This window comes from Merops nubicus, unplaced genomic scaffold (assembly GCF_000691845.1).
Source record: "Merops nubicus isolate BGI_N331 unplaced genomic scaffold, ASM69184v1 scaffold22438, whole genome shotgun sequence".
Taxonomy (NCBI): Eukaryota; Metazoa; Chordata; class Aves; order Coraciiformes; family Meropidae; genus Merops; species Merops nubicus.
Genome location: NW_008625395.1, coordinates 1,913 through 15,839, shown reverse-complemented (window position 1 = coordinate 15,839; position 13,927 = coordinate 1,913). Strand labels below are relative to the sequence as shown.

General features: G+C 36.6%; 1 protein-coding gene across 1 annotated transcript in view; it reads right to left on the bottom strand.

Moving 5' to 3' along the window:
• The window catches only part of CCDC138 (coiled-coil domain containing 138), a gene marked incomplete at both ends in the record, with an annotated part of 17,975 nt that extends 4,822 nt beyond the window's left edge, over positions 1-13,153 (bottom strand). The window contains 10 exons of the mRNA XM_008945669.1: positions 1,623-1,815; positions 2,761-2,877; positions 3,650-3,814; positions 5,847-5,957; positions 6,037-6,114; positions 7,073-7,192; positions 10,391-10,549; positions 11,572-11,756; positions 12,159-12,271; positions 13,021-13,153. Coding sequence (XP_008943917.1) covers positions 1,623-1,815; positions 2,761-2,877; positions 3,650-3,814; positions 5,847-5,957; positions 6,037-6,114; positions 7,073-7,192; positions 10,391-10,549; positions 11,572-11,756; positions 12,159-12,271; positions 13,021-13,153 — 1,374 coding nt within the window. The remainder of the gene's footprint in view (positions 1-1,622; positions 1,816-2,760; positions 2,878-3,649; positions 3,815-5,846; positions 5,958-6,036; positions 6,115-7,072; positions 7,193-10,390; positions 10,550-11,571; positions 11,757-12,158; positions 12,272-13,020) is intronic.
• Positions 13,154-13,927: the final 774 nt, after the last annotated feature.

Sequence of the window (13,927 nt, the reverse complement as noted above, 5' to 3'; positions counted from 1 at the left end):
CCCTACACAATCCCCCTGATTCTTTTTGGTTAACAAAGGCAGAAGCTGAAAATGTTGTAGCTGTTTCAAACACAATAAGCCTCTAATAAGTTTTGATGGCTATCTAGACTATATTACTTAAGACTTTATTTGAATTATGTTTTTTTCCTAAAGAAATAAATAAAAAAAAACCCAAACAAGTCTTTACATAGTCATAAACTCAACTTGATAATATATGGCAATTATATTGCATTTAGGATTCAGAGGGGACCTACCAACTCAGCTGCTTTTACTCTGATGGACTATTTTTGCATAACTGAACAAAATTGCTTCACAGCCATTATCAAAGCCATTACTGAATTAAAAGTCAAAACAAGATATTCTTTTGGATCACTCATCCCATCTACAGATTTACAAACTAAAAACTTTCAAGCATAATTCAGGTTACATACTATTGTTGAAGTTTTCAAAGAAGTCATATATAAATTAGAAATAGGTAAGAATTTGTTTAAACGACCGAAGTTAATCTGTAAGTTAATTTAAAAATATCTTTCAAAAATATCTCTATAAATCAGACTTATTGAAGGTTTTTCTTCTCTGGGTTCTGACAGAAAAGGGTACACCAATCTCTGTGTCCAAAGGATAAGAAAAGAAAGCATTAAAAATCTGAATTTGGGTCTCTTCTCATACTGTGCTTAACACTCAGCTCATGAGAAACAGTCCATTTTTGTCATCACTTTAAAGGAAATTTAGTCTTTTGAGATCATATCTGTTCTCAAAGAAGGTCCCACTGAGAAGATTTGCCACAGCATCTTGAGTGAAGTAGCCTGTCATGATCTGAAGCAGAAGTCATTATTTTCAGAGATGTGTTACCTCCTGATAAGACCTTCTTTGCTTTTGCCTTGTTAGCAAAATACATTATCATATCACATCAGCATAGGAATTCTGGAAGACTTTGGATAAAAAGGCCACTCTTCATGCTTTCAAGTCTAAAAAACCTACATAAACACATGGCTTCTTTGTAAATTACTCTGTTTAACAGTGAAATCTGCATGCACAATCATATCAAGAACTAACAACATAAAGTAGCATTTTTCAATGCTGACAGTGTTTTGTGGATAGTCATTTGCAGTGCCAGACTTGGTAGGAGGAAAGGGGAGCAGCAGACAGGTAAGGGCTGGAGTATGAACTGTATAATCAACTTAAAAGAAGGGACAAAGCCATTTCAGGACATGTATCACAACAGTGAAATTCTAGAACTGTGCAAAATCTGCTGCTTCTTTCAGTTTATGAAAGAAATAACTATAACTAGCTGTGCCATGCTGTGGAGTAAAGATCTTGGCAATCCAATTACTGCTGGAGTGACAGTTGGACAGAGTTACCAACATCCATTTTCCCCCTCTTCAGAAATGTTGATTTGTCTGTCAGGAAGTCATCACATTAAAAGGCACACAAATTCCAATGTGAAATGAGTAATAGCAAGATTCATACTTGTTTCTAGTGTATTTTACTTCACAAGGTAGTGAAACTCAAGGAAAACCACTTTCCACTAATAAAGACCTTACAGTATCACTGAAATGTTGGGTTTTTTTTTTGGTACAGGTACATGACTGAAATGAAAGCCAAAAAAAATCAGAACTTACCTTGTGTCACTGTTTTAAGCACAATTAAAGTTGACAGGAACCTCAAAGGCATACAGGAACTCTTAAAGAAAGCTGCTGATTTTGATTTACTCTCTGTAGACCTCTCAGAAGAACCATGTGGGTTGCCCTTACTTCCTATGCCTTTGAAAATATCTTCTCCCAGTCTCCTCATGGTTGATGCTATTGTTGCATGCTGTTCCAAACAATGTGCCCAGTTAGCAGAAACATTAAACCACATTAAAATCCTGTGTACTACACAGAGATACCTACATTTCCCCAAGCAATTAAATATTAAATAGCCAATGGTTTGACCAGGCATCAGCATAATGATCTGTATAGGAGATACAGATCTGTACAGGAGATCTTCTGTGTTCCAAAAGCAGCTGAAGAATATTATCACAGTGCCTTATCAACAAGTACTTCACTAAAAGACCAGCTGCTGAGGGCCCCTGATACACTGACATTATGTAATGTCACAATACACTCATTTAAAATATAGTTTCCTACTGGCACTAAAAACAACAGCTTACTATTCTACTGAATTTAAATTCAAGATTTTTACAACATTTCCCACCTTTCACTTTATCAAAAGCACTAATGACAGCACCATGCACTCTACTGAGTCTTTATGGTATGGCTACTGTCTTTATTACACTGCAAAATATTTTCTGATAGCAGTCTAGTCAAAAGGAGTAAGGAATGTCTTGTGGTTAGACACAGAAACATCAAAATTGCTTTGCTGCTTTGAGAAATACTTCCACCAATTTCAACAAACCTCATGCATAAAGTGGACCTAAAAAATACTGCCTTTTCTAGTCTAAAAGTTCTGTAAGTACATATGTAAATACTATAATTACTGGTATACTTGGACACCACAATAGAAATAACATGCTTATGAAAACCATGTTTAGATACACAATGCAAAATATAAAATTAATTTTAAAAAAATAAATTTCACAGTGTTTATTATCTTCAATAAACATTATGTATTTCTGCTCTGCAAAGACATAGTTTCTTTTATATGTGCTACCTGAAAACATCCAGTTTTCATATATATTTAAAATACAAAATTCATTAATATCTTCTGTGAATTTAGTTTAAAAAAAAACACTGAGTGAAAGAGGACTACTTGTTTTACCTGAATACCAGTGTCTAGCTGTCTTATTGACCAGTATATAAATTTAACCACAGGCACGTGTAGTTTAGGATTCACAAAAGGCATCCACTGGAGTTGCTCAGCAACTATAGGCAAAAGCTGTAAAAATATACAAATATACATACATGTAGTATGATGAAACTTCTGTGTAAGCTATAAGTGAAAACCAAACAAAAAAAAACCCCTCTGAACTTTCTCTTGGAATTTAATGGATTACCAAAGCAAATACTCACTGGGCAGATCCACTACAGGTACCAGAATTATACACATGCACAGATTTTAACACACAAAAGTTCAGATATATCAGGTGAGCTCAGTCTCAGTAAATCCAATCCCAATGGCTTCAAATATTTAATATGGTGAAGAAAAACAGTAAAAGAAGATTTTATGAACATCTCACTCATTTCCAAACCTTTGTATCCCCAGAAATCAAACAATACAAGTGTTAGAAGTATAGCATAGTATCACCTTTTGTCAGTCATAAAGTGAAACATTAATATATAATACAGGCATCAAAATATTTTCTATTAGACATGTTCATCTCCTTAGAAAAAAGGAATTCTGCACAGCATTACACATAAAATACAAGAATTATCACTTGGCAGAAGTAGCTTGAAATAAAATGCTGAAACTCAGGTTGAGTCTTAACTCCACATTTTTCCTTAGACATTCTCTATATGCTTTAAATATGAAAAATTATGCTATATCTAACTGCTGGAATGAATACTGACTTATTAACTGCAACCTTAATTACTGTATCCAAAGCATGTCTAAAACAGGCTGACCTGTTATACTCTCAAAATCATTAAATAAAAACCCATAAGCCTAAAAAAAACATATTAACACAAGCAAACATTCCAAATCCCTTTACCTTCATACACCTTTCCTGGGTGCAGGTTTTTTTGGAGGTCTGGGTAACCAGAAGTTTATGACTGTCCTCTCTCTCTTCTGGTATTTTTATTTTGCTAAGGTGCTGGTCTGAGATCCAATCCATAAGATAAGTTAGGAGCTCATAAACTTGTGAATTCAAGGGTAGCTGTAATACATCCACAACACCAGATATTTCAGCTGTCACATTCATGATTTTTCTAAGCTAAAATAATAACAGACTGAACTATATGAGAGCACATTAGTTCTGAAATATTATGCATAATTAAAAGGATGATGAGTATATGCCTGATAAAATCTGGGAGGTAAGTTAGTGGGAGCCTGTGGAAACATTTTATACAAGGAAACAGTGGTCCTGAACAGGCCATGTGTACTCTGCTGGGCTTTGTACCCAGAGTTTGAGAAGCCTGTGTGTTATTATTAGAACCTATAACTTAAAATATCTCCAGGAAAGGCAAACTGAGCTCACTGCAACCAGCTCCCTGCAACAGGAGCCTGCAGGCAGCTCCCACTTGGTACCAGGGATCACACCTCCTGCCTGGCCTTGCCTTTATCTGAGAGCATCAAGAAGTTCTCCTGTGAACCTCCTTCATGAATAGAGCTGTTTTCTTGCAAGGAAGTTCTATACCAGCTTGAGTGGCCAAAAAGGAGGAGATTCTCTCCACAGACAGCACCTGCTCAGCCTGCCCTGGGGAAAATCCACCCAGGCTCTACCTGAGGTTGCACAAACACCAAGTCCCCACCACCTGAAGGAACATTACATTTACTTGCTCTCTCTACTCCTCCTCTCACTCTGCCTTATCAAAACCACTGCTTCATTAAGCCATTTTTTGTCAGGCCTTTCTCACAGAGATCCAGAAAGAACTGCATTGTTTCTCCCCCTCCCCACTGCTGGGCAGGTACCACTTCTGATGGTTTCTGAGTGAGAAAAAATATGCACACCATTTATTCTGTACTTAGACAAATGGTGATAAAAGGCCTGGCAAATTATTTTTACATACAGAATCACTCCATTTTATAATTCTGGCTAAATGAATTACAGGAGAATGCAAATTGTTAATGCTCTTTGCATGTGGAAATTCTTATTCCAATGCAACAGACCTCCTTTGCTTTATCTCATAAAACCCACTGGTGTTAAAATTTAACTGGGTAACTAGTATTGTTAGAAAGAGAACAAAGACTTCATGAAATTGTCATTCTGTCCCTGCACAACACTGCAATGAAACACTCTACAAATGATATCCAGAGGTAGCTGAACACAGGCTGCACAGTTCTCTGAAGACTTCAATAGTTTTCTTGTATCTACCTTCAGATAACTGTTTCCCTCTTCACTCAAAACTACAACTAGTGACACTGTTTATATTTCACTTGCAACCCAAGTACACTAAACCCTATGTAAACAGAGAAATATGTTGGCTATATGTAGGCAGCACAGTTTTAAGGCATCTGATGTAGATTAATTAAGTTGGATGGTGTGAATATCTCTCCCATTTCACAGTTTAGCCTCTCACTGGAGAAAAACAGCATTGGGAGATGTTGGTAGAGCACTACCAGAGGACTTGCTACTAAATGGAATAACACAGAGACAGAAAGCATTTAATTAAGTGATGTAAGAAGATATGTTAAGGAAAACAAGGGGAGTATTTTGCAATTGTGCATGAACACTGCATTTATTCTCTTTCTCTCATTAAAAAGCATTTCTTAAAAAAAAAAAGATTAAATCACTTTTGGCTTAGAAAATGAAAATTCTTTTCCTGTTACTTCTGACTGACTACTTTTTAGCTGGTGTTATTCATAAGAACAATGCCATACTTCAGCAGTAACCAGAATGAGTTTAAGATTTGCTCTGATGCAGCAAAAGAAACCAGTTACAGTGTAAGCAGGTTATAATTTTAACTGACAGATACAAGATTATGAGACAGGAAGATGAAAACTTGCCATATAAATAAAGACATACTAGCTACATACACAATAGGAAATAAAACAGACTGATTTTTAGCTGCAATTCCTTGTTAACTGTCAGTTTTCCCCCAATATAAACTGTATCCTCTCTTATTGTTACTAATTCACACATAAAGTAAAATTGGAAATGACATTTTCTCATTTCTAGCTGACACACAGAGAACATTCCACTGCCTAATGTTTTTTTCAATCAATCTTTCATTTTGCCCAATTCTTACCTTAGCAATTTTTGGTGTTACCATCACTTTTTCCTGCTTGACAGGTTTACACTGTTGCACTACTTGATGCCTATCCTTAGACTTCTGTATCATTAAAAATTCATGCTTCCTCTGCAACAAAATGTAACAGTGAATTATATTTCACTTGTTACCTATAAAAGAAGCAGGCACATGTAAGAACAAACCTTACTTGTAGGTTCTCTAAACGAGCTTGTACTTTTCTTGCTTGACCTTCCAACTTCTTGTTCAGCTCAGTTACGTCACTTAACTGAAAGAATCAGAAAATATTAAAGTATCTGTAAATTCAAAATTTACTTCTTGACTTAGCTATCACAGTGAAATAGTTTCATGTGCTTGCTGAGTGGCTAAGTTATTTAAGTTCAACTTTTTTTCTTCTGAGCATGTAAAGTCAAAAATCACCATCCAAAAATCATCATCCAAAATCATCATCTACCTACTTCCTCAACAAATCACAAAATCACAGACTGGCTGAGGTTGGAAGGAACCTCTGGAGGTCACCTGGTCCAACCCCCCAGCTCAAGCAGGGCCACCAAGAGCTATCTGCTCAGGACTATGTCCAGACAGCTTTTGAATCTCTCCAAGGTGGTAGATTCCACCACCTCTCTGGACAAACTGTTCCAGGATAAATAAGACAGCAGTAGCTCTTGGCTGACCTGCAGCCCAACTTTGCAGGGGAAGAATAAGCACTACAATGCCAATCCAGACTCAATTACTTCGCACTCAATTACTTTTCATGAAGCAGTGACACAAAAATGGAGTGCACATTCCAAGGATGCTCCAGTAGTCTTGTTAAGGGGGAGGGTGAAAGTTTTCTTCTCTGCAGAAGGGAACAGTTACTGACCATACTACAAAAACAGTTTGCTCTAGTTTTTTTATTTAACAGAATCAGCACAGGCTGGATTCTATTATATTCTCAAATACTTCCTCTCCATCCACCCTCAGTTTGCTTCACAGGACATGGATTTGTCCCTCCTAACAATTAGCTGTTGCTAAGTGGGTAAGAGGAATACATCCAATTTTTTTGGTAAAAAGATCAGAGAGGCTAAATGAATTTCAAGTACTGGAAAGTACTTTCAGTCATTCAGACAATTCTTGTCTAACAGAAACAAAAAACCAGCAATTTTGTAAATTTAAGCTGTTCAAATATTTGTAATTGTTGACTGGAACTTGTAAAATTATTGATAACAGGAAATAACTAATTTTACCTGTTTTCTTAAAGAGTCATTCATTTCCTTCAAGGTGTCAAATGATGACTTCAGCCTCCTATTTTCTTTAGTTATTTCTCTCAAGGCTTCTGTCAGCTGTTTAACTTCTGCCTCATGTTGCTACAGAAATACCAAATTTAAAACCATCATTTTCAAAAGACTATTTTAGAAACAATTCTAAGCTCAGTTGCATCTTGGTGTTAATAGGATAAACTTTCAAAGATCAAGTTTGCAATCCTGCATGGCCCAATGCACACATTCACCCAGTACTGAGAAAAACAACCACCATACTGTACATTAAGTGATTCTGTTTTGCAGTAACTTATGAGGTTTCAACTAGTTTTTCTGGCTTTGCTCACTCACAATCACACAGAGCAAGAAACTAATCCTACACTTTGTAGACTAGTGCTCTGGTTTACAGCACCAGTGTGGGACTTGTTAACTACAGCCTGCATACCCTGCTGCCATTCTTCTCTTTCCCCTGAATCTTCTTTTAGATTTAATCTTCTCTGGGCATAAGGGCACCTCTTTAAGCACCTCAGATTTGATAAAACAGCAAAGTTTAATTTTACTGAATATACTCCAGCTATACATACTTAGTATCTTCCATTTCTCCCCTTCCTCATTCAACTGCTCGTTCCCTACTTTTCCCTTTCACATCATACCTCTCTTCTGACATATGACACAAATAAAGCACAGTAGAAGTTTAAAGGATGCAAGCTCTGAAGAGATCCATCTCTATATATCTGCTTGGAAGCTCCATAACTTCTGTTCCAGCTATAGAGGAAAACCATCTGCCATTCTTTTCCTCCAGTGCTGCTCTTCTTCAGCCAAAGTCATCAGAAGAGCTGTGGGCACCATGTTCTTGTCTAAAGCACCCACCCACACTTGCCTAAGAAGACAGAATCCTTTAGGTGGGAAAAGACCTTTAAGATCATCAAGTCCAACTCATAACTGCAGCACTGCCAAGTCCACCACTAAACCATTTCCCTAAGCACCACATCTAGGCTTCTTCTAAAGGCCTCCAGGGATGGAGACTCAACCACTCCCCTGGGCAGCCTGTTCCAGTGCCTGACAACCCTCTTGGTGAAGTGGCTGCTTCCTCTAATCCTCTTGTCTGTAGGAAATGACAGATCCTCTTTTCATACCAATAAACATGCAGTTACTGCCAACATATAATGGAGTGCACCCCATCATATCACATGGAATGTTTCACTTCCACTTTCTACATGCACAGTTAAGAGCTTCACCTGAAGTTCCATAGCTCCTCTAGGAAGAATCAGTATAGAAAAATTAATCTAAAAATTAAGTAGAAGCAATTCAGTTGTTAAGTCATAGGCCAGTAGGTGATGCCAGGATGTCTAAGCCACCCACTTCCATACTCAGGTCAGGTGGTGCCATCCATAGCATAACCAGCTGTAGGATTTCACTCCTGCCAGATGTTTGCCTAGTCTGTTCTTAAGTCCTCCACCACTGGCAGCACTGCAGTCTTACCAATCCACCTGTTCCTATGCTTAGCTAGTTTTGTGAGATGTAACACTTAACCTCATTTTCCCTTACTACTACTACTACTTCCTATGCTTAGCTAGTTTTGTGAGATCTAACACTTAACCTTATTTTCCCTTACTGCTACTACTACTTCTATTACAGATATGAAAAAAAATATTAGTTTATTCCTCTTTGTTGCATCCCTTTATGCAGCTGAAGATTGGCACATTCACCCTCAGTTCATCCTGTATGTTTATAAGCCATGGGTCTACTCATCATTATCTATTTCTGTAGCTGATATTTCTATTCCAATGAAATCCTGTACTTCTGAATAGTATACTGGCTTTTCAGACCTACTATATCTTCAAGTTGTCATGAACAATTTTAATCCCAATGTTCTTTCTCAGCATGCTTGAAATTCCCCCTCACTTGCCATTTTCTTCAAATTTAATAAATGTGCTCTTTCTCACCATCAAACTTCTTACTGAAGATACTGAATGCTAGACTGAAAAGATATTCCAGAAGCCATCATGTGTATTCCTGCAATTTTACTGTGAACTACTCACTGCAGCTTTAAACACATTTGTATTACACTTTCTTAATATGATTATGAAAATGTCATGCAAAACTGTCTAAAAAAATTTCTGATGAAGTCCAGACACATAGCTAACTACTCCTCTGTTAGCAACACTCATTACCTTGCTCTAGTGGAAATGGGACTGATTGGACAATTTATAATTAACATATGCCAGTAGTTACTCATTGCACTGTTTTTCTGCATTGCACTTCCCATGGTTCACTCACAGTTTGTTTCAGGATCTATTTAATGTACAGAATTTGGATTAAATTGAATCAGGCTGTACAGTTCCTCCCCTTTTGAGAAGAAAGGCACATTTTTTCAGTCTTCCAATACTCCATTTGATCTCCACAGATAACCAATCATTTTCCCTACCCTGGTTTTCATCAGCCAGTTCTCTAACTGGTGAAACACTCTTATGAGCTCAGAAGATTTGAAACATCTAAATTAACACCTTAACTTATTCCTTCCTCAACTGTTCAAAAGTTGAGTTCCCTCTCCTGTGATGCCCTTTTTCCCTTTCCAACAGGTAGTCAGTCCTCTCTCAGCAGCTTGTGGGAAAGGTTTCTCTGCACAATTCAAAGAAAACTAATTCCTCAGCTTATGGTTTTGACACAAAGTACACATATATAAGGACTTCCCTTGGTGACCTTCTGGATAATAATCAAAACTTTTCACAAGACCTAAATGCAATAGCAAACACTCACAAGAACAGTTTTAATCACTACCTCTTCTTACAGCAGAGGAAAAATTCATTTCCTCCCACACTCCCAAAGTCAGGCTGATCTTTGCTTCCTTTGAATCTTTTGAGTGGTTTTTTTTTTGCCAATATCATCTGCAATAGCTGTTATGTTGTAAGATCTCATTGGGTCCTAAGGCCTTCCCAAGGAAATCTACTTCAACTCCAGATAATGCAAAGACACACATCTCAGTTACATGCAGTTCCAGAGAGATCACAATTTTTTCTCTAATACTGGTCGTCCAGTTTCTGCAATTTTACAGACAAGTTACTTTCACTTCTAAACTGTTACAGTATAATGTTCCTACACATCAAACTAAATTCACCATTCTGAAACAGAAGCCAGAAAAAAAAAAAGCTGACAATATTGTTTGGTACATTTTATATAAACTTTTCATTTGGGCATTTCAAGCACTTTAAAGAAATAAGCAGTACTATCTTAATGGCTTAAGATAACTACAAACAAGTTAAATGGCACACAGAGCAATAAACATCATTAAATATATTACTGCACCTCTTTTATAATTCCAATTTTTGTGTGAACTTCTTCCTCTACACCTCTAATTTTAGCCAAAGCTGCTTCATGTCTAAAGAGCAATGCTTCTCTCTCTGTTAGAAAATGCTCTCTTTTCTGGAGGTGCAGGGCATGCTCTTGCTGTGCTGAACTTTCTCTCTGCATCAAGGAAAAAAGAAATGTTGAAATGACTTTAAAATCCAGCAAATTGTCACAATTTATATGGATTTGGAATTTTCACTCCCAGAGATATGCTTGGCTCTTTGTAAAATGATAGTGTTTCACAAAAGTTTGCTAATTAAAAGCATCCTGATGGCCATCTACATTGTTTCCCCACACATGAACCCAAATGACTTCAAAGTGCATTGGGATGGCTCAGCCTCTCTACATGGTTGTTCCAAGTATATACCCAGACTATTAAACTTACCCTTTTGTTTGCAGAAGTTTTGGATGATGGTATTAAATATAAGACAAAACAGAGGCTGATGTGACTGTCTACACTGAACACTAGATAAATATATTGTTTCTTCAATTAGTGGCAAAAATCCTTGAAAAAGTGGTGAGAAAAAAAAAGGTACACTATTATTTTTAAGTATATGGTGCCAGAGAGAGTCCTGGCAGGGAATCCAGCAGAAGCATGGGAGCTATTCCAGAATAAAACCATATAGGAAGTTGGCCTGTTGGTGGTCTAGGCCTGCTAGGAGACAAACTGTTGGGATTCTCCAACAGCACAAAAGTAAAGACAAGGCAGAATGGAGCATTTGAGGCCATGAAGACAAGTACTCTTGAATGGCCAGGGTCAGGAGAACAGTTTCAGAGGCTCTCAGGAGAAGCAAGGGTTGCAGGTGTTGCCCTCTGTGCCCACTGTGGGTCACAAGAAGCTCTTGGATGTAGAAGCACTGTGTTCAAAATCCCCCAAGCTGAGTTTTGGCTGGTCTACTCATGGTGCAAATCAAAGCACCACCATCAAATCAGTGAAATAATTTAGGGGAAGAGGCAGATGCTGACAGAGTTTTAGTATATAAGTAATTGTGATTAGTATAAGCAATACTTTATATAAGTAAGTTTTAGTATTTAAGTAATAGTGATTTAGTATATGAGTAATTTCTGAATTCCCTGTCAAAAGTAAGAACTTCCATTAAATGACTCAATGAAATTTTTAAGCTGATTCCATTTCCTACCTGGAGCTTCTGATGTATGACAAATAATTCATCATAAATTTGCTTGATGTGAGGTGGTATTAAGCCTTGACAAGTGCATACTTGAGCACCAGTTCCACTCACAAATTTCCTTATCAAACCATTAGTAATATTTTGGTCATTATTTTCTTGTATGTTTGCAGCCAGATGGGATGCTTGGATGCTGTCTGTGGAAAGGAAAAAAATATTTTACATTAAAAAATTAGCCCTAGAGTTTTAGTATCTGTCAATGCAGCTAGCTACTTAAAAGAAACAAAAAAAAACCCAAAAGCCACCTTGTTTCTTCATTTACATGATAACATCATCAAGCAACCACTTGCATAAAAGATTGATTTTTCTTTTTAAAATTTATGCTACTACTGCATCAAGTATGTCTGGACCTCCTAAAATAATTCTGAAGGAATGACTTAGACTTCCATAAAAGGTTAAGTCCCCAAATTAAAATATGTTTTACTTGATTATTGTATTTCCAAACTGAACAGAAATAAGTTCACTATATTTTTAAAAAAATTACATGTTATACTTCACACAGAGTTGTAAAAATATTTCAAAAATTCAATATTTATTACCTGTTCCCTTGTATGTAGCTGGATTTTGAACTGAATCAGTTTCAGAGCATTTAATGGCCTTTTCTATGTCCAGATCACTTGCATCAGAAATAAAATCTTGCTCATCATCAAAGCTAAAATATACAAAGAAAGCAATAATCTTAAATTATTCAGTCCCCTTCTAACATGCTACATATAGAACACTGAGAGAAGTCTGTGTAGAAATGTAAACACTGCTCAAGGTAAGAATCTGATACTTGAATTATAACAGAGTTAAATCATTTGGATGGAAGGTGTTACTATTCATAAGATTTTAACCACAATGATTAGTGAAGTTGCTGTCTTAAAATCAGCAGCAATAACTAGAATTTTCCTGCTGTAAGCACATGTATGCAACAGGTAGAACCAACACTCTTTTCTCACCACTAACTGCCAAATTCAAGGAAAGTTAAAAATACAACCTCCCTTTTTAAATTATTTTTTCATATTTGGTGTAAAGTAGCCCTGAAAGGAGATTTCTTGGCTTTTGGAGCCAGCTTATCTCTAAATAAACTTAAAGCTGTTCATCTGTCTGAGCTATTTGCCTTCCTCTTAGTTCAGTTTATAACACCTGGTTTGGTTTTTATCACCCCTGTATCCCATTAGCAACTCCAACATACACAGATTAGATTGGAAAGTGAGTGAGACAACAGTCCTCATGAAAATCAACATTCACATCATTTCATACATTGCCCACAAACAGTTCTTTACTTAACAAGAAAACAAACAACTTAAGATGACTTCTGGATCTGTACAAATCCAAACATAATGTTTACTGATGGTTTATCTGGATGATGATAGATAATAGAAGATAAAGGAGAGATGAAGAGAAAACACTTCTTACCAACCCCAGTCTTTAAAGCTCTGTAAGAAATCACTAGAGATGCTGTTATCTCTTCCACTTTGGGTAAACTCTGACTCCAAAGAACATTTGGATAAAGAAATAGTTGTCTTTTCCAGTGAGCTGTCCATGTCACCTGAAGTATATAAAATAAAAAACAATTTTATTTTGCATTTGAGAACCTGACATTAAGAAATCCAATTAGAAATACTGGCTTAAGTTTAGGAACCCAAAAAAACACTGATGCAGCCTGACAAATGAATGAAAATTTGGACCAGCTTAAACTATAGGAAGAAGTATTTACTTTTCAAATCAGATTTGTACTTCCAAAGTTTCACTTTGCTTGCCTTCATGTACTAATTTTTCTGTAACTGAAGCCTGATAAATAGTTTTACTCTGCTGTCCATGTGCACCAGCAACGTGTTCCTCAGTAAGCCCAAAGACATTCTAAATATTAAACACATATTTATCTTTAAATTAAAGCCAAATGTATGCATTATGAGGTGGACTGCCACCAACTGCTCCAAACAGGACTCAAAACACAAACAGGTTGGGAACCATTGCTCTAAAGCATCCTTAGTGCCCTTTATGTGAACATTAGCATTCATAGGCTGGCTCCCAAAAATCACAACCCCCTAATCAAGGGTGTCTAACTATCTAAAATGAGAAAATACAAAACTGAATTTAGGAATTATACAGTTTTAGCACATTATTTTCCCTAGAAAAGACACCAAAGCACAGTTGTTTGGTATTACCTTTGTATACTAGAGAGCTCCTGTTCTTATATTCCTTATGTAATGCTCCTGAAAAGCAATCCTACAAGAAAGCACAAATCCACTGTAAAATAGTCAGGATTTTCAGGGAAAGTGTATGTTACAACTTATTTGTTTAACATAGTGCCTTGTGACAG